The following is a 21667-nucleotide window of genomic DNA, read 5'->3' on the forward strand; positions in this document are numbered from 1 at the left end:
CGATGGCCCTTTGCCCTTACCATGTGACAGGGTATCCATGCCATAGGCCGGATCCTGTCACATGGTAGCACTGGATGGCCGGCGCCATCTTGTGCTCCTACCATGTGATGGGCTGACCAATGGCACCGGTAGTCCCTGTGACATAGTAAGGGCAAAGGCTATCGGCGCCATTTTGAATACTGGCAGCCGATGGCTCGAGTGCAGGAGGTCGCTCCTGGACCCCCGCTGGACCACCAGGGGCTTTTGGCAAGTCTTCGGGGACCCTCCTGACCCTCACAAGACTTGCCAAAAATCCAGAAGGGGTCCGGGAGCGACCTCTTGCACTCGGACCGTCGGCTGCCAGTATTCAAAATGGCGCCGATAGCCTTTGCCCTTACTATGTCACAGGGGCTACCAGTGCCATTGGTCAGCCCCTGTCACATAGTAGGAGCACAAGATGGCGCCGGCCATCCAGTGCTCCTACCATGTGACAGGATCTGGCCAATGGCACGGATACCCTGTCACATGGTAAGGGCAAAGGGCCATCGGCGCCATTTTGATTAGTGGCAGCCGACGGTCCGAGTGCAGCCGACGGTCCGAGTGCAGGAGGAAATCCTTCAAAAGAATTTATACATCGACAAAACCCACCAACTAGGCTCGTTATTGACCTCAAAGAGAAAAAAAAAAAATATATATATATATATAACACTACTTAGAAAAGTCTTTGTTCATAAACGACAACCATAGATGTTTTTTTATATAGAGCCACATAATAGCCCAATTTAAATAACCTATATTCAGTGGGAAAAAATCTCACATAACCAAACGAGAGAAAAGAACACTATTCCAATAAAGGTTCTTCAAGTCTTGCCTCACCAATCTCCTACATTTTTTTGAAGGGGTGAATAAGCATGGACAAAGGTGAACCAGAAGATGTGATGTATTTGGATTTTCAGAAGGCGTTTGACAAAGTCCCACTGAGAGGTTTCTAAGAAAACTAAAAAGTCATAGGATAGGATGCGATGTCCTTTTGTGGACTGCAAGCTGGTTAACAGACAGGAAACAGAGAGTAGGATTAAATGGTCAGTTTTCACAGTGGAAAAAGATAAATAGTGGAGTGCCTCAGGGATCTGTACTTGGACTGGCGTTTTTTAATATATGTATAAATGATCTGGAAAGGGGTGTGACAAGTGAGATGATCAAATTTGCAGATGACACAAAATTATGCAGAGTAGTTAAACCTCAAGTGGATTGTGATGAATTGCAGGAGGACCTTGCGAGACTGGAAGATCGGGCTTCCAAATGGCAGGTGAAATTTAACGTGGACAAGGGCAAAGTGATGCATATAAAGAAAAATAACCCTTGCTATAGTTAGACAATGATAGGTTCTTTCTTAGGAGCTACCACCCAAGAAAGAGATCTAGGCGTCAGAGTGGATAATACATTGAATCGTCGGCTCAGTGTACTGTGGCAATCAATAAAGCAAACAGAATGTTAGGAATTATTAGAAATGGAATGGCAAATAAAATGGAGGATATCATAATGTCTCTGTATCGCTCCATGGTGAGACTGCATCTTGAATACTGTATGCAATTCTGTTTCACCACATCTGAAAAAGAATATAGCTGCACTGGAGAAAGTGCAGAGAAGGGCGACCAAATGATAAGGGGCATGGAAAAGCTGCCCTATGAGGAAAGGCTAAAGAAGTTAGGGCTGTTCAGTTTGGAGAAGAGAATACTGAGGGGGGATATGATAGAAGTCTACAAAATCATGAAAGGACTTGAACAAGTTAATGTAAATCAGTTATTTACTCTCTCAGATAATAGAAGGACCAGGGGACACTCCATGAAATTAGCAAGTTGCTCATTTAAAACAAATCAAAGAAAATTATTTTTCGTTCAGTGCATAGTTAAGCTCTGGAATTCATTGCCAGAGGTTACAATAGTTAGTGTAACTGGGTTTAAAAAAGGTTTGGAAAAGTTCCTAGTGGAAAAATCCATAAACTGCGATTACGGTAATTAATAAACAATAGTAGCTTGTGATTTATCTGTTTGGGTACTTGCTACTTGGATTGGCCACTGTTGGAAACAGGATACTGGGATTGATGGACGTTTGGTCTGACCCAGTATGACATCTCTTATGTTCTTATATTCTTATGTTCTTAACTTCTAGGCCTCTTGACCAGCCAGGTCATCTGGTTGATTAAAGAGTACAAATTAAATGAGAAAGTACAAATGAATAATAGTTCTCCTCCTGGGAGGAAAACCTTCAGTCCTTCTGAACTGTCACCCATTTTATTCTCCCAACCCCCAAATATGGTCAAAACATATCTCATTAGTACCCTCCAAGGCCTGGAGCTAATCAACTCTTTCTGAACAGAAAATATTTGGAACATCACCTAGTGAAACACTCTTCTTTATTTCAATTATATAGATTAGATTAGTATTAATTAGAACTGGGAATTGGTTCACTGTAAGGCTCATAGTAAGCCAGATAAGGCTTATTGATAACCACCCCACAGAGCAGGTGGTATTCAATAGAATACTCTTTGGAGGGGCCAGAAAACATGTTGAAAAACCACTGCATGCTTATGTATGTTATGGTCCAAATGCATCTCATGTATCAGCCTGGACAACTCTCAGGGGTAATCTGGACGGGCTTTTCTGAACCCAGGATCAGAGGAGTTCCTTACGATCCTATGATCAGCCTCCTCCTGCAGCCACTCCTTCTGGTTGTTCTCCACAAACTTCAGTATGTTTATGGACACATAGGAATAGTGAAGTCCAAATTCAGCCATGCCCTCCGGAAGATCTCGCAGATTGTTGCAGATGCTGGGGGCAACCCATGACTGGTTGCAGACATCTGGTTGCATAGGCTGATCAAATAGCTCGCTGGTGATGGTGACTGGTAGCAGCCACTGGTTAGTAGGCCTCACTCAGAACTGGAGACTCAGACAGAGATGAATCTGATAGGGATGTGCAGAGGGACGCCATACATTGCATTCGGGATTCATATTTGTCGGGGGAAGATACGTTGCATTCGGCAAGGGGGCCCCCGATATGTTCATGCGTTAATTCTTATTCGTTTCCCGGCTAAAATTGAATTACCTACAACCCCCCCCCCCTCCTGACCCCCCCCCCAAAGACTTACCAAAACTCCCTGGTGGACCAGGGGGGGTCCGGGAGCGTTCTCCTGCACTCACGCCCTCAGCTGCCGGTATTCAAAATGGCGCCGATAGCATTTGACCTACTATGTCACAGGGGCTACTGGTGCCATTGGTCAGCCCCTGTCACATGGTAGGAGCAATCTTGTGCTCCTACCATGTGATATTCACCCTCCTGCGAGGGAAAAAAAACATAGGAGTTTTACCTACCACCATAGTGGTCCCAGCTTCCGCCCCGGTGGTGGAAGTGATGATGACCCGGTGCTGCTCCCCGTCCCAGGATGGTCACTTAGTCCCTCTTCTGAGTCGCAAACTGCTCTGTGGCTGCTGCAGCTGATGGATCATGTTGAACTGTCCATTGACATTCGCATTTGATGTAGTGCATCACTGTTTTTTGTGCTCACTGCTGCTTCTCCTGCTGTGTCGCTAACCAGCTCTGGCCAGACAGTGCCTCTTGCTGCGTGGTTAAAGTGATGATGTCGCTCATGTGTCCTGGTGCCGACCCTGGTTTTGGCATGCTTTGTTTTGGCACAAATGATTTCAGTGGGGGCAGCTTTGGCGTGAACGATAGTCATCTTGGTGAAGGTTGCAGTTTTTCTTTATAATTCTTGACAACGATTAGCAGTTGCAATGTGGCAATTAATAACTCCACTTCAACACGATGCGCACCCCACTCTTGTTTGAGCCCCATGTTCTTGGGTGTCATTTTATGTAACTCATCCTTGGGTGCGGATTGCTACCTGATGAGGCCATAAAAGTATTTGTTGTACTCATGGGGACAAGAAAATCCCAGGCTAGCTTGAACACTGACTCTTCCTTTCAGGGCTTGAATCCTTTGACGAATGTGTGTTATATGTAAAAATATGTGAGTTCAGCAGTTGCGAGCTACTTATCCAGATACATTCAAATTTATCTGGCTAAGTCTTGAAAGTGGCACTCATTTGGACAAGTTATACTTTATCTGGTTAAGTAGCAGCATTAATCCGGAAAAGCTGCACTTTTATGACATATAGCTAAGTAGTGACTTTGCTGCCACTTGGCCAGATAGGTCAGAACATATCCAGATAAGTACAATATGTATTTGTGTTTTTTTCTACATGCAAACACATGTTGCAGGGTACATTTGCACATATTTTATAACCTGTATACTGCATATCATATATGTGCAGGTTATAAAATACTGGAGTAGAATTTTGCATGCCCCATATACAGGTATATGAGAGAGAGTATGCAGCTGTTTGAAAGTTATCCACTTGGTGTCCTTAGATTCAGTGTCTGTATCTGATATTCTGTTAGCATTTACTTGATATAATATATTATCATGCTCTTCCTGGACAAATATACAGTCAGCCGTAATTTAACTGGGTACATTCTGACACAGTTGTCATGCATCTGCTGGTAACTATAAACACAACTAGTTTTGACAGATCATGTTATAAAAGTTGGACCACCCTATGTGCATGGTTATCTGAATATGTCATTATTTTTGATAAGAAAATCTTAATATGGTTTTTTGTAGGTTTCTCTTTCTTTTTTTTTTAGAAAATGTAAAAATAGAAACAATTGAATCATAAAAAATGTAAACCAAGAGCAATTAGCACAGTAATGTAACAGGATTTTCTTATCAGCCATTCTCCAGATGTGACAACTGTTATCAAGGACATGCCAATGACTGGTATCAAGCCAACTTAATTCAACTTGGTTCCACATTCCACCCTTTCAATTTCCCCCGCTGGCCTCACTTTTAAGGGGCATAATAACATTATCATATTGATCTTTAAGATGTGTAATTTTCTAGTTGTTAAGCCAGCTTTTATGTTTTTGGACACAAAAATAATGAAAGTTCCTTGAGCTGAAAAGTGCTTTACATGACTTCAGCACTTACATACAGTCCCTAAACAATTAGTACAGGCTAGAGTTCATACAACAGGCAAGGCACAATTAGTATTTACATCCCACCTCATGAAGAATAGCTCTTGATGCAGTTCAGTAAAGCATGGGGAAGGGCAGAAGTGAGGTAAAGTTCAAAATAGAATCCTCCCTCCCACTGTGGTGCCCTGAAATTGTTTTGACTTAAAGGCCTGACACTCAAACAGTGAAAACTAGTTGCTCTTAGCCAAATGATGTGTGCTACTAAGAGATAAGAAAGACTTAAAAAGGCAGATTGTGCTTGCTGTTTGTTAAGAAACCTAAACATTTAGGGTTTCTTCCCAAACATTTACTAGGGGTTTGTGAACAAAAAACAGCAGTGTATGCACCCATGTGACCTTTATGTTGGCAAGTGAAATTTTTAAAGGTTGGCAATAGTTGTGTACTGACGAAGCCATAAGCAAATCTGTGTGCATAAAAATAAGGCATTGCGAATGTGGAAGTCTGAATGTAAACACACATTTATTGAGAGGCCACTGAGCCTAGTCTTGGTGGCCATAACTAGCATGGGATCAAGCCCGTCCAGTTCACCACTCATCCATGACTTGAGGGAAGAGGAAGGAGGAAGAAGGAGGAGTTTGGCATGCCTCTAGTGGGACCACAATACAGGCAAAAAAGTAGACACTGCTGGTTGGTGGAGAGACCTGAGGAGGCCAGTCCCAATTTTTGGGCTTTAAAGTAGGTGGCTCATCAGGATTTTTTCCTTTCTCCTGGTTCATCAGGCACAAGGCAAGCTCACTTACCATTTGGATAGTGACTTTCATGTGGGAGAGGTTCATGAATATGCTTTTTAGTTTTTGGGGTGTGTATGTGGTGCTAATGGCTGGGCAGAGATTGAGTGAAGGTATGTTCTCCTCCCAAGGCTTGTAAGTAGGACCATGAGGCTAGCAATAGATGCTCCTTGAACTATACAGTCATTCCATGACTTGTTATTTGCCTCCTTCCTGTTGATTGAGGGTGCATGCTTTTGGATGTGCACGTCACAAGAGGAGATGCGAATGAGGTAAGGTATCGGAGGGGCAGAGTGTCCTTTGTTGGCAATGATAAGTCACGTGGAGGTACTTATTAGGGTGAGGTGCATTGTTGTTCTATTGTAGGGTGAATGAGGGGACTGGAGGAGTATTCCATGGTTTGCTGTGGCTAGCAGGGGTGCAGATAAGGGAGATAAAACCAGGATGTGGATATGAAGGCATCTTGGGAACCAGTAGGAGAGGTCCATTAGTGTTGCCCATGGGGGGGGGGGGGGGGGGGGTGTTGCATGGTGTCTGGCAGTGAGATTCAGATATTTTCATTGTCTAGCAGCCTCAGACACATAGGACATGGGAAAGGCAGTTTGGTGCTGGCATTCTCTTGTTTTTTTGGTGAGTGGGTGACAACATTGGGACGTTGCTTTCAGGCCATTTAGGTCGGGCTTGTCTGCGCACATGAAGTCTTGGTCCCTTGCTTGGAGTAGGGTGTGTAGTGGTTTGGCTCCTGGTTGGTGAGGATGGGGTGTGGAGTGGGTATTGGGGGATCATTTTTCTGCAGGGGTGTTTGCCTGAGGTCATAGTTTGGGGTGCATAAACGGTAGGGGATTTGGGAGTCCACTTGAGTGATTTTGGTCTTGTTGGTCTCTTTCTCTGCCCTCCCTTTTAAAATTTTTCATTGCTCTGCCCCCCCCCCCCTTTTTTTTTGTGCACTGCTATGCTCCTTTAGTCTGTGGTGCTGGTGGTTGGGTGCTTTTGGGGACAGCATGGGTACAGTAGGCTGTTGTGGTCAGGTTTGATTGCAGTGTATTGTGGTTCCCCTGTGCTTTTTTTTCCTTCTCTTCCTGTCAGTTTGCTATGGCGGTTGGGGAAGCAGTTTCCAGATGTGTTGGGTTAAGGGGGGCAGATCGGTGGCGGGAGACAATGGTTCGGGATTTGGGAGTTCTTTTCTCGCAGATGCTAGGTTGTTGCCTCTGGGGTTTTTTGGTTTAGGGGTATGTTTGCTGGATAGGGGTTGGGAGATCAGTTGGGGGAAGGCAAGATGGCAGGGTGATGTGCGGCTTGTCTTGGAAGGGTTGGTTGGGTCATTTTTGGGGTAGGGCTTGGATGGTGCAGAGGGGTATTAGAGGCAGGGTAGAGTACTGTGGTGTGGTATTTCTCGGCAGGGTGCTTTCAGTGGTTTTGCTGGTACAGTGTTAATCCCTATGATATTTGGACTGCTCTATTGGCTGAAGACATGGAAGAGCATTTCATGGCCAGTCCTGGAGTGTGGTGGTGGTGTTCTAGCAGTTCAGCAGAGCTTGGCGAGTAGTAGCAGTTGGATGGAGAGGGCCAGAGCTTTCCCATCCATTCACCTATCCTACTGGTCCTTTGTGGCTTTTCAGTTTGGTGGGCACCTGGTTGTCAGTTAGGACATGCTTTATGTTCTTTGTTATTTTGGGGGTGGTGTGGTCCTCAAGGATAAGGGTTGGGAGCTGCATCTGGCTAGGCTGCTGGACAGCGTGGCTGTCAGCTTGATGGAGCTTCTAGGTAGATCAGGGAAGTTTTCGATGTAGGCTGGACTGGAGGGCTGAGAAAGTGTGGAGTGGGGTTTTTGGTGGGGTATGTTGGAGTGTTTCCTGTTTGCTTTTGATTATTAATTTCAGTTTGGATGGTAGAGCTAGCAAGAATTAAGAATCCTGAGGCCATGGATGGGTGGGGGTAGGGGGAATGCACAGAATGACACTTAAGGCCTTTTTTTTACAGTTTTGGATTTGCAAGGGGTGCTACATACTTTATGGCTTGTGGTAGTTGTTTTGTATGTGGTTTTGGTTCTTTTTTTCTCATGCGCCAGTGGCTTAATGTGAGTCATGAAATTATGATGTCTCCATTGCTATTTTGGGGGCATGGTTGAGACATGGGTAATGGGGAGGTGGGTCAGTTGAAAGGGCCTTTGGGTTCCTTTTGGGATGGGTTTTTCAATTTGGCAATTTTGAGCTTTGGGTTTAGTGCTTCAAAGTAGCTGGCCCCATGAGGGAGGTTATTTGTAGGGCCTGCCAGATTGGGCCGGACCAGAGGTCCAGCAGGACTGGCTTCTTGTTTCCAATGGTGGCCGTTCCAGGTTGGGGGTGCTTGGGGAATCCCAAGGGGTGGACGGATTCAGTGCTGCTTGTTCAAACTTTAGCGGTGGATGTCTACAACTCCACCTTAATGATGGTTTCTTGTGCTTTCCTCTAGGAACTTATCCACAATTTTTTGACCACAGATGCACTACTATCTTTCCCTATATCTGTTGGTAAGGAATTCTAGGGGGTGGTGCTTGTTGTCCCCAGGTGGCGATGTGGGTTATGCTGTCTTTCCTGATTTTGGTATTCTTCATGTCAATTTTCTTCAAATTATCTGGCATTGCATTCTCTGTCATTGCACTATGGTGCGCTATATATTTCTCGCATATACTTTAGATTGTAGATGTGTTTGGGCTTCACAACATCCACTGGACATCCATTTTGCGGCTCCATTACCCTCTCTGTGTTCATATTTATTATGATTGGCTTTGAGTTTACTTCTTCCTGTTTTCAGAACCTTCGGTTTTGGTGTCTTCTTGCAGTAAGGATGGCTCGCCTCTTATATTTGTTATCCTTTGCATTTTTTAACAGTTTTATTTTCCTGTTTCACCTTTCTATGTCTTTCCTGTATGGTATTTATGTTGGTGCAGGCATAGCTTTTCATTCTTGCTTTCTGATGGGACTGTTCATTTGGATATCTAGGTATGCCCCTTGTGCTTGGATTGAGACCATATTTTTTCTTTTAGCCTGCTGCAGCTTCATCATTCTTCCCTCAAGCTTTACGTTTTGAGGGTGGGCAGCTGGGGTGTGGTGCTGGTGGCCCTCTGGCTCTTTGGTGGGATGGTGAATGTCATGGTTACAGTTCTGCTCATGTTCTGGGGTATGGTTTGGAGAGGTGATTCCATGTTGGGGTGGCTGGTACTGGCTATGAGGGGTGGTGGCTGGTTGGCCGAGAGGATATCCGGGGAGGAAGGGGAGTGATTACATGTGTGGTGGATGGGGGATTAGGTGTTATGGCTGATTGATCACAGCAAGTTTAGGGCTGTCAGAGGTCAGTGCAGTGATACGGCTGTTGCTTTCCTGGTTTTAAGTTGGATAACTGCGGTTTCAGTGGCCATCAAGGGAGTTCTGAGAGGTGTAGGTTTGTGAGCGATTTTGTGGTACTTTTTCATGGTTAAAAGTCTTGAAGTTATTGGAGGGGAGATGGTTGTTTTGTGGGCTTTCCTTCCTCATTCTTGGTTATGGGGTTGATGTGTGTGGTTTATTACCTTTTGGTCTTGTGTTGCTGTGCACTTTTGTGATGAAGGTGCAGGTGTGTAGTGGTCAGTGATGTTGTTTTGGCTGGGGAGTGTATGGCAGCTGGATTTGCGCAGATTGGCTTTGGGTGCTTTTCCTTTCCTGGGGTTGGTACTGCGACTTGTCATGGTTATAGGGCTGAGGGAGGGCTTCTTTAATGGCCTGAGAAATGGGGGAGTTAATTTAATTTTGGGGGTCCGAACTTTGTAAAGACCTGAATAACTGGGATTCACATTGTGTGCAATGGTGATTTTTTTCAGTGTGTCACCTGGGTGTTGCCTATTTATGCTGATTGACTGCCAAGTTACATCAATGAGGGAGAGTTCTGTGGGATGGTAATAGGATAATGAGTGTCTGAGAGGATTGGGATTGTTTGTATGGGTGCAGGGTCAAGGCACGGGTATGGAGAATCAGTTGGGTTGGTATAATGGGGTTGACTGGGGTGGACTGGGGTTGGAATGGGCATATTCTTGCTTTTGTTATTGCCTTGGACACTTGGATGGGATACATCGAGTTGTCATACAAGAGTGCCTTGATGGCATGTTGTCTGTTATGGGATACCTGTGCATGGGGGCATGGTGTCAATTGTGGCCATTGTTTACCTGCACCTTGCTGAGCAGGTGTACTGGTGGATGGACAGCGGTATGGGGAAGAGGTCCTTATTTGGCCCCTGACTTCTTAACAGGTCACTTTTGGTTCTTGTGGGTGGGAGTGTATGTTTTCCAATAGACCCACACGCCCAGCTCTACAAGGAACCCTACGTGCCCAATCCATCAAATCATTCAAACTTTCCTCTACCATAAGCAGAGCTTTCTCTCTAGCTGGCCCCACCATTTGGAACTCCTTACCGCATGATATTCGCCTGGAGACATACACTCCCATTTTCAAGAAAAAACTGAAAACCTGACTCTTTCAGCAAGCCTACACCATGACGCCCCCTATTACATAAATATCATTTGTAGTGTATATTTGCCATCTACGACTATGAAATCGGTTTGAATATGGAATAAGCTTTGTCCCTCATTTTGTACATTGTACGTTTTTGAAGTTATGTTTTTTAGTTATATTATTTAACTTATAGTTTATTAATGCATTGTTTTTCTTTCTCTACCCCTGACCCTCCCCACCCTTGCCCTCCCCCCCCCCCAGTTTCTGTTTTTCTCTGGTTATATGTAAGGGCTCCGCCCTATAGTTAATTGTATACCTCCTGTTTTATGTAAGGGCTCTGCCTAAAAGTTCTTGTTTATTGTGAACCGATGCGATGTGCGAATGGACATCGGTATAGAAGAGACTTTAAATAAATAAATAAATAAATAAATAAATAAATAAATAAATGTTTTCAAGTGGAGCAATTTTTCTGTTTGCTTGTGGCCGGATCAGCTTTGTTGTGTGGCAGGTTATGGGCTAATTCAATAGTCCCTGCCTGTGGTGGGAGACCTGAGCCAATTTGCCTGTGGGGGCACTGTTTAAATTGGAAATTAATCTCTGATTTTAGGGATTGGAGTTTGCTGCTGTCATGCTGGGGAACTGCACATTGGATTGGTGGCCAGGGGATGGTCATCCCTGAGAGCCTTCCCTATTGGGTTGTGGCAGAGGAAGGACTCTACTGATGGTGGTGGTATCCACCGGAAGGAGCCGGAGGCCCAAGGGGATGCTACATGGCCCCATTGATAGGTGGGGGTTTGCCACCCAGGCTTCAGGGTAGGGGTGGAATAGGTGTTCCTTGTTCTGGCTCAGGTCATATATTACACAATAAAGCTGCGGCCTGATTTACCCAAAACACTGTCAATGCTTTTATAGCAAGATTGTGAGAGGAGTGGTGCGTGTGGATGGGCCAAATGGTCTCGGCTACCCATGTTATATATTTTAGAAGCAGAATATGCACACACATCATCAAATATGCACACATTCTTTTACACCTGTTATTTAAACTGCAAAATTTAAACCTCACTTGTCTTTTATGATTTGCTGGTTGGATTAGTGGTTAGTGCAGGAGATTGTTGCAAGTTTATTGTTGAATCATTGTCAGGTCCCATTATCTATTTCAGTGCTGTTTTCCTATTTTTTCTTTAATTTCTTGCACATTTGTGCCTTCTCTGAGAGTTTGTGTGCCTTTCCTTGGTGTCAGTTGTGTGTATATTCGCTTTGTGAGTCTGTGCGCTTGCCATGTACCCGCTGCTTGAGAATTTGCGTTCCTGCTGTGTGTGTGCGGCTGCTGCTTGAGTATTTTGTGTGCCTTCTGTTTGGGTCAAGGGCCTGTGTGAGTTGATGGTGGCTCTGGGTGAATTAATGGTGGGTAATAGCTGTTAATGTTTGAATTATGTAGAGTCTGAGTTAGTAGCGGGAGAGGCACCAGAGGAAGTGAAGGAACACTCAAGCTTCCACTTTGCCTCTCTAACATTCTTCTTTGCTTTTTCCCTCATAGGTGACAGACTGTCCCTTCAAAACCTGGATTATGATCCTCCTACCATGTCCTGAGAGTCTTGCAGGTAAGTGCTACAACAATGTGTAGAAAGAGACCATAGCTGTAATAGGACGTTTTGTCGCCTGAAAATCCTCTTTAATATCTGAAAAATGAGGGGGATGTACGTTATACCACTCACACTAAGACCCGTATATTTTTTTGATATGTTGCATGCCCAGAGTCCTTTTCAATTTTTATTGTAGTTACACTGGGAATTTATTGTAATGAACACAAATGAGAGCAATCTAGCAAAGACCCATGGCTAGCCACCTCCCAAGGGTGACGAGTCAGGGGAGTAGGAGACAGAAGTGAAACTGGAAGAAGTACGGTGCCATGGCTTCACCCAGGCTGTCTGCATAAGGAATATATTGATACAGAAACACTTTTAAAATGTGAGCAGCTATGAATCTGCATTGGGCATTCATAAGTTACAGTACAGCTATCCTTTAGAATAAAGTTATTCCTTTGCATGTAAACTGCTAATATCTATAATTATCACCCAGACATCATTCACTATTGAGTAATGCTTTCAAAATGTTCCTTTGACTGAAGCAAACACAGAGTAAAAGATTAGAGGGCATGGAAACTTCCATTGGGGAATGAAAGGAATAAGCGGCCAGGCTGGAAAAAAAAACTATAATCTCACACAGTGGTAAAGGTAATATCTGTGGAGAACGTAAATGCTAGCGTTACATGGGATAATCCAGGAGTCCATTGCAAAATGGAAATGTTGGAAAAAAATAGGATGAAGGTTCTGAATTTGTGTCCTCAGCATTCCTTAGGTTCCCATGATGAACTCAGTTGAGCTCTTCAGAATATACCTGAAGGAGATCTTGAAGATACCTGGGGAATCTTTTCTACCTTTCAAGAGGATCTTTCTCTTTTAAGATGCAGGTGGAGGGTCCTACAGCCCCAGAGGAGCAAAATAAAGATCAAATGACTGGGGACAGTCTGGAATTAAATTCCCCAGAGAAGGGAGCTAGCTATGCTATGTTTTTAGTTTTCTTTTTTTAAAAACAGATTACATTTCAATAATGTGACTTTCCTTTAAAGCTAGGAATAGCTTGTACAGGGGTCAAACAGTTTGGATTTTTCCTGACCTTTGATTGTATGTAGCATGTCTGATGGTAGCTTGCCGATGGTGGGAGCATATTTCTCCACACCTCCAAGACCTGCATTGGTTACCAGTGAAATATCACACCGATTTCAAGATTTTGATTTTAGTTTTTAACGCACTGAAGTTTGACAGACCATCTTATTTAGCAAATCTTTTGAAATCCTACATTCCTGTTCGTTCTTTGTGATCCAATGATTGCTGATGGGATTACCAGCAGCTCGCTAAGGAAGAAAGATTAAACTTGTCAAGATATTTATTTATTTATTTATTTATTTATTTAACATTTTTATATACCGAAGTTCTAGCAACAATGTTGCTAATCACTTCGGTTTACATATAACATTGTAGTGACTTAACAAGTGTGTCTTACATGGAACAGGAAACATGAACTTGGAGAAAATTGAATAAATACTAATAACAAATAAGATTAAATAAAAACAGTAGTAATAGAAATGTTATATACAGGCGATTAAAAATCAATTAAGGATAAGGTATCTGCAAAATAGATAGGAGGGATTGGAAAATTAATTCTTAGATGTCGAGCAAGAGGTATTATATGGCATAGAACTGGAGGATCGATTTGTGAATGGTGCTCAATCGAAGGCTTTAGAGAAAAGCCAAGTTTTAAGTCTTTTTTTAAAAGTGAGGGGGCATTGTTCAAGCCTGAGATCTGATGGTAGCGAGTTCCAGAGGAACGGACCTGCAGTGGAGAAGGCTCTTTTGTTTGAAGAAATTTTGAGTGGAGGGGTTTTCAGAGAGCCTTTTTGCGCAGTTCTCAGTGGACGAGAGGAAGTATGTAGCTGGAATGGGATCCATAAATAGATATAGAATCTGTATACAATTGATGAAATTTGTCTTTTTAGAAAACATTTAAAAGCTTATTTATTTAAGCAAGCTTTTAACCTGGAATAAGAGTGTTCTCATTGATAGCTAGCTTGATAAAATGTTTGCTGCAGATTTTTATGTATTTTTTTTCATAACTTTTACTCAGCACATACAAAAGAAAACAAAACTAATCATACAGAAACAACATAAAACAGCATAATCTCCACGCATGAGTACACAACTGGGCTGAGGAGCATTCAGCTGGTGGAAGGAATCACAGATAAAGAAAAATCAATATAATTAAGCAGAATACAAAAAGATAGGGACCAACATCTTTTTTCTGAGGAGACCTGAAGTGATCTTCTGCAGTGCTGCAGTTTCACACCTGGAATAAAATCATAAAACATTCCACCACAAGACCATTTTTCCAATGGGTTAAAATAAGCTTCAAAGCAACAGATAACATAAAATCAAATAGGTGCTGCTCTGATTTGAATAAAGACACATTCAGAGCCAAGGATTTAAAAATATCAATAGTGTAGGAGAGTGGAACTTTTATCTCCAAAATATCAGATATATGTTTCCAAACCCCACTCCAATAGGCTTGTAAATTAGAACAATAAAACAAAACATGAGACAAAGGACCCTGTCAGTTGAATAGACTAGCAAGCTGCATCACTTTTAGGTACAAACTTGGACATCTTTACAGGTGTGAGCAATGCTTTGTGTACAAAAAAACCATGGATTGTGTTAAGAAGGCAAAAAGAGAAACACAAATTAGCTTTCTCCAAAACATAGTCTAAGAAACTCAGTCCAGTTCCATATACAAATCTGATTCCCATACTTTTTCAGTGCCTACCCACTGAGGGAAAACTGCCAATTTTATGCCCAGAAGCAGATATAGCCTGACAAATGCTCCAAAAGGAAGGGCAGTCTCCCAAGTCACAAAAGACCACTTTTTGAGCCTGAATACAAGGTCATAATTGTAGCCATGAAAAATACTGATTATTCGAAAGACCATACTCTTGCTTCAGCATTAATAAAGATTTTAGAATATTGTTAGATATCAAGTGGCCCAAGGATCAGATTCTACACTTGGCCCAAGTACTCCAGTACACCAGAGCTTCATTTGTCTTGAAGCAGATGTTAAAACACAATGGGGTAGATTTTGAAGATATAGAAACTGGACTCAGTAGCATAGACAAAACTTTAAAAGCTTGGGGAATAGTAGATGAAACAGCATGTGTATCATTCCATTTGTTTCAGAACAGAAACAAATGGGAATTGGGAATAAAAGGGCTTCTTCCAGTTGCAACCATACAGGTTTAGTATGAAACTTATTATCCTGGAGCCACACTGATACCATTTTCAAAATAAAGGCCTTATGAAAGAGAACAAAATCAGGGAAATTTACCCTAATCGTATCTAGACAATTTTAATTTGTGCAAGGTAATACGTAGGGTCTTAGAGTGCCACTAAAACCTAATGACCTCTTTCCAATTTCTTAAAAAAACAAGCTGTAAAGGACACTGAGAGCATAGACAAAATATAATATATCTTAAGGGTGATTACCATCTTAATAGCCTTCATCGGCCCCACCAATGGCAGGGACCATTTTGATGTAAGATTCTCCATAATACCCAGAATCTTGTTCATGTTAAGTTGTAGAGTATCCTCAACAAAATTTGTAAATTCTACTCCTAGATATTTAAGAGCTATAGGGGGACCATTGAAACTCATAAGACAAGTCATCTCTAAACACTCCTTTGGATAGGGGCATAACTACTGATTTGGTCCAATTGATCTTATATCCCGAAAATACTGAGGAATTGTTTATAGTATTCAAAAATTCAAGCATAGAATCTGGCTCAAGAAAGGCAGCATATCACCAGCATAGAGAAATTACATTCAAACTTCCCATAAGAAAACCCTTTTACACCATTATTTTGCCTAATGGCAATGGCCACAGGTTCTACCACAATATCGAATAAAAGTGGCAATAGTGGGCAGACCTATTTGGTTCCCCTACCAAGATAAACAGGCCTTGCTAACAAATCATTAATCCACAATTTAGCTATTGGGGAAAAATATAAACATTTAACCATATGGATGAAATTTGTCCAAAACCAAACCATTTTAGAACATAAAATAAATAAGGCCACACCACCCTATCAAATGCCTTTTCTGCATCCAGAGATAGAGCAATCAACGGAGAGAGAGTACACTAGAGAAATAATATCATACAAGTCTGGCATTATCAGTTGTCATTCTATTAGTCATAAATCCATTTTGATCTTTATGGATAATACTCTCCATCATCAGGGATAGCCTGGATGCTAAAATCTTAGCATAAGTTTTTCAATATGCATTAATCAGAGAAATTGGATGAACATTTTGAATGTAAGGAGGATATTTACCTGGTTTTTCCAAGACGATAATATTGGCTTCAAGAAAGGAGCCTTCAATTTTATCAGCTTGGAGCAACCCCTGATAATATACATCCAGTTTAAGAGCCAGTTCCTGCAAGAATGTCTGATAGGATTCCACAGGGATTCCATCTCGACCCGGGGGTTTTATAGCTTTAACAACTTCTTCCTCTGTTACATCAGCCTCCAAGAAAGAGGAATCTGAATTCTTAAGACTAATTGGTAATAAACTACTAAAAAAAGACTCCATAGCATTAACAGGGTCAGAAACCTCAGAAAAATATCATCGTTGGTAGTACTGTAAAAAGTGTTGAAGGATATCCTTGTCAGAAATCAACTCAATGTACCACAGCTAATTAGTGCATCAATTGCTAGTACAAACCTCCACCACATTCTACTTTTTAACCCACATCAAGAAGAAATTCAACATCAATTTCTAAAAAACATCTTTGAAAAGGAGGAAAAGACTTCAGATGTCAGACTGACAAGTTTTCAAATAGTCCGGTAAAGGGCAAAATCATTAGTCTGAAAAACCTCCTAATTAATTTGTTTTATAGAAATTCTATTATCTATAATTTTCAAAAATGTTTTTATTTTTTGTATACTTAAAAAAAGGGTTACCACTGATACAGCCAATTTGCTTAGCGAACTCCTTCACATGTGTCACCTAAGGTTTTTTCTTTCCAAGTATGTCTCAAATAATGTTTTAAAAAATCTTCATCAGTGTCTATGTTCTAATGTATTTCACAACACATGAGTTAATTCACCGTACTTCTTTCAATTTTTCAAAATTCCTAAAACGTTCAAACAAATCCCATCAACTCTACTACACAAATATCAGTGCTTAGTACTTATCTTAATTGTTCTTAAAGTTGAGTCAAATAAGCACTTGAATCCACAAAGAAATATTCATTTGAACAAACTTCATCAATGTCCGCTTTTAGAAACACTCCAACAAGCTGGCCAGTGTTTTCGCCTTAATGGCTGCGACAGGGAGAATCTTTGAAACATTCAGCATTCCTGATTCAAAAATTAACATCAATTTTATAATACAATCTTTAAAAAAGCTTTATAGCCCACTAGCCTTCACTTAGCCTCCCTTAGCCACACCCCTCAGGACGAAGCCTCTTCCTCCTCTCCTCTCAGTATAACTCCACCCTCTCCTCTCCGCCCCTCAGCCACATCCCTTGAGAAGCAGCCACTTCCTCCTCGACCCTCAGTATAATCCCCCCACCCTCTCTTTCTTTTATTTCTCCACCTCCACCGCCTCAGCTTCCCGCTCTCCCCTCCCACTTCTTCAATCCCCCTCGCATCATGCATATAATTTCCCTCTCCCTGCTGTCCTTATCCTCTCCCCGCCATCCTTATCCTCCCTCCCTCTGAAATACAGTGAATCCTGTCCCCGCCTTCCTTATCCTCCTTCTCTCTGAAATGCAGTTGATCCTGTTTTTTCCCTCTGCTACACTACCACGGCATTTATTTATATAACTCTTGTATAATCTTTGGCATGTTTATGGATAACCCTTGTAGATCATCCTTTAGCATACAACACTGGTGTATATATATAGAGTACAAAATATCAAAAATGGTTTGCTGGTAACTCTTTATATCACTACAATTGGCCACACCAATATTAATTAGATGTAATACATTTTATAGTTTTGTAGGACCGTTAGTTCGAAACACGATCTCGTCGGGATCTTACCTTGAGTTAAGTACTGTGACTGTGTTCTTTTGAATGGATATTTTATTAGGGCTGGTTTGACGTCTGGATTATTTGACCAAAATGGTTTATTAGTCTGTTTTACACTGAGTCTCCTGTGGCAGTATGGAACATTTTAAGACATCATATACAAAAAATTCTAAAAATAGTTCAAATATAAAATAAAGTATTGTGACCATTCCATGGTGGGTCTGATTGACATACAAACTCTTTGCGCATTGGTCCTACAAAACTACAAAATGTATTACATCTAATTAATATTGGTGTGGCCAATTGTATTGATAGCGACCAAGACAAGAGGATCAGTGTCGTGGTCGCTACTGCAATATTGGATCAGTTTCCGGTTTGCTTTTTTGGACCTTCCCAATTGTATTGATATAAAGAGTTACCAGCAAACCATTTTTGATATTTTGTACTTGTACTTAAGGTTTCTGGAGTACACTGCGTGTTTGGGCCAATTTGTTGTGATGTGTATATATATAGAGCCCTTCATATAATCCTTATCATACAAGCCTGGTGTATAAACCTGTGTATATAATCCCCCTGTTATATAACCACTGTATAAAATCCTATGAGGTAGATCTTTAAAAAGTACGCGCGCGCGTACTTTGTTCGCTCAACCGGCGCGAACAAAAGTACGACGGATTTTATAAGATACACGCATAGCCGCGTGTATCTTATAAAATCCTGGGTCGGCGCGCGCAAGGCTGCGCAAAATTGGCAGCCTGCGCGTGCCAAGCTGCACAGCCTGCCTCTTGAGGCTCAAGAGATTCTATAAGATTTAAAAATTGAATTGTATCCCTTATTTATGTCAACATTTGTACAACAAAAGGCTTCAAAAAGTTGTCTACATATATTGCTAGAGGTTCGAAAATGGATTCATTTGCTGAGACTATCGGTCTCCCCGAAGGCTTGTTTAATATTTTGTGGACCTTCGGCAACATATAGATTATGGGCTTACAATGATGTTAAATATTCAAAAATCGAAACTCTTTCTTCGTGAAATAACTCACCTCTAAAGCTGTATTAGTGACCCTTTTAATAACTGATTGCAATCTTCTTGTTGGATCTAAGGACAACAATTTATAACAATGTTCATCTGACAATTGGTGCAGAACCTCCACAATATAGTCCTCCTTATTCAAAATAACAATTCCTCCTCTTTTATCAGCAGATTTTATAAGAACATAACATAAAAACATGCCATACTGGGCCAGACCAAGGGTCCATCAAGCCCAGCATCCTGTTTCCAACAGTGGCCAATCCAGGCCATAAGAACCTGACAAGTACCCAAAAACGAAGTCTACTCCGTGTTACTGATACTAGTAATAGCAGAGGCTATTTTCTAAGTCAACTTAATTAATAGCAGGTAATGGACTTCTCCTCCAAGAACTTTTCCAAACCTTTTTTAATCACAGCTACACTAACTGCACTAAACACATTCTCTGGCAACAAATTCCAGAGTTTAATTGTGCGTTGAGTGAAAAAGAACTTTCTCTGATTAGTTTTAAATGTGCCACATGCTAACTTCATGGAGTGCCCCCTAGTCTTTCCATTATCCGAAAGAGTAAATAACCGATTCACATTTACCCGATTCCAATTCACATCTCTAACGATCCGATTTTTTTCTCCCACCATCCGAACCTGATCGTTAAAACAATCGGGCACACGATTCACATCTCTATTTATTAACTCCTTCAAAAAGTGAAGCAGATTTGTAAGGCAAGACTTGCCTTGGGTAAAGCCATGCTGACTTTGTTCCATTAAACCATGTCTTTCTATATGTTCTCAAAAACAACAAAGAGCACTTCTGCGGTCCTGTGGCTCAAGCAAACACCAAATCAAGGAGGAAGCATCCCGCATTCTGTAAACTTGTTACTCAGCGTCCGAAGATAAGAGAACATCCTTAAGATCTTTACCTACCCCTGATGAAGCTACAACCTGTAGCGAAACACTGGCCGCTGTCAGGTTTTGAGTGGATATCACGTTTGGGTTTGTTGGGACACTGGTAAAATTAGGTAAAATTAATCAGCAAGCTTGGCCACTGCATAAGCCGCATATGATCAGTAGAAACTCACCACAAGTGATTAAAAGACCGGACAGTTCTTTACCATTAAGAACACATCGACTGGCGTTCTGATGCGGGCAGTAGTAACTTACGTGCGCCGGCGCGGCAGGCCCCGACACAGGCCGCTGTGTCGGGGCACTCGGCCATGCCCCCGGACCGCCCACACGCCCCCGAACATGCTCCCGATCCGACACCACGCCCCCTGGCCATGCCCCTGACCGCCCCTTTTTGCAAGCCCCGGGACTTACGCGCATCCCAGGGCTTGTGCACGCCACCGAGCCTATGCAAAATAGGCTCGGCACGCGCAAGGTGGTTTTAAAAGGATTATGCGTGTACCTTATGCGCATAACCCTTTTAAAATCCAGCCCACGGTGAATTAACTCATGTGTTGTGAAATACATTAGAACATGGACACTGATGAAGATTTTTGAAACCAATATTTGAGACATACCTGGAAAGAAAAAATCTTAGGTGACACATGTGAAGGAGTTCATTAAGCAAATTGGATGCACCAGTGGTTCCCCTTTTTTTAAATATACAAAAAGTAAAAAAAAAAAAATTTAAATTAAAGACAATAGAATTTCTATAAAACAAATTAATTAGGAGGTTTTTCAGACTAATGATTTTGCCTTTTACCAGACTGACTATTTGAAAACTTGTCAGTCTGGCATCTGAAGTCTTTTCCTCCTTTTCAAAGATGTTTTTTTAGAAATTGATGTTGAATTTTTTCTTGATGTCGGTGGAGATTTGCACTAGAAATTATAGGAGTGCCTGTTGAGGAGATTATGTTCTTGCATTTGGGTGTTCTACTCTGAAGGTATTGAACCACCGTTTTTGTCGATTTATTCATTTCCATATAATATCGTACTTTAATGGAAAAAATTAGGGCTCCTTATCTTTGACTCAGAAGATAATTGTACTGAAATTTAAGCTTCTGAAGTTGCAGCAACAGGGCATAGTATTTACTGCAAATATAGGGCCTCATTTTCTAAACGGATTGCACGCGATAAGGGATGTTTCACACGCGAAATGTCTCTTATCGCGTGCGATACCAAAATGGGGGCGGAGTCGGCCCCGGAAGAGGAGGAGTCGGAGCGTCACCGGGGCCGACTCCGCGAAGACGCTGCTGACGACGAAAAGGTAAGGCCCTTTTCGCGTCCGAGTTCGCTCCCAATAGCTACACCTTCTATGGTGGCGCTACTGGGTGCGAAACCGGCAGCGATCGCACCGTGACGGCCCGCCCCCCGTTTCAGCCCCCCGCCCCTCATTCCCTAAAGTATCACAGGCCTGCGATACTTTAGAAAATGAGGCCCATAAACAGCTTGATTGGATTTAATTTCAGCATCCAAAGAAAGTAAGTTTCTAGATCTCTCTTTATTCTTTCCCATTACATAATTGATATTAACCCCCCCAAGTGAAGCTTTAGAAGCATCCCACCAAACATGCATAGAATAATCCTCCTGGCAATTAAAAGAGAGAAAACCTTGAATTTACACAGTTCTAATCAAAACTCCTTCTCTCCCAATAACAAGTTGTTGAGACACCACACAGAAAGCTTAGGGGTAGGTGTATCCCACTTGAGAGTCAACGTTAGAGCCACATGATCGGAGACCACAATATTTTAAATGGTGGTGAACTGCAGCATAGACAAGTGATTGCTAGATATA

The 21667-nt window shown here is 42.0% G+C and overlaps 1 protein-coding gene across 15 annotated transcripts in view; it reads left to right on the plus strand.

Annotated features, from left to right (window-relative positions):
* The window catches only part of ZBBX (zinc finger B-box domain containing), an 881823-nt gene extending 869952 nt beyond the window's left edge, over positions 1 to 11871 (plus strand). For all 15 annotated transcript variants that reach the window (XM_029616113.1, XM_029616112.1, XM_029616111.1 and 12 more), the window contains one exon: positions 11803 to 11871. In XM_029616113.1, the coding sequence (XP_029471973.1) occupies positions 11803 to 11855 (53 nt within the window). In that variant the 3' untranslated portion in view covers positions 11856 to 11871. The remainder of the gene's footprint in view (positions 1 to 11802) is intronic.
* The last annotated feature ends 9796 nt before the right edge of the window (positions 11872 to 21667 follow it).

This window comes from Rhinatrema bivittatum, chromosome 9 (genome assembly GCF_901001135.1).
Source record: "Rhinatrema bivittatum chromosome 9, aRhiBiv1.1, whole genome shotgun sequence".
Taxonomy (NCBI): domain Eukaryota; kingdom Metazoa; phylum Chordata; class Amphibia; order Gymnophiona; family Rhinatrematidae; genus Rhinatrema; species Rhinatrema bivittatum.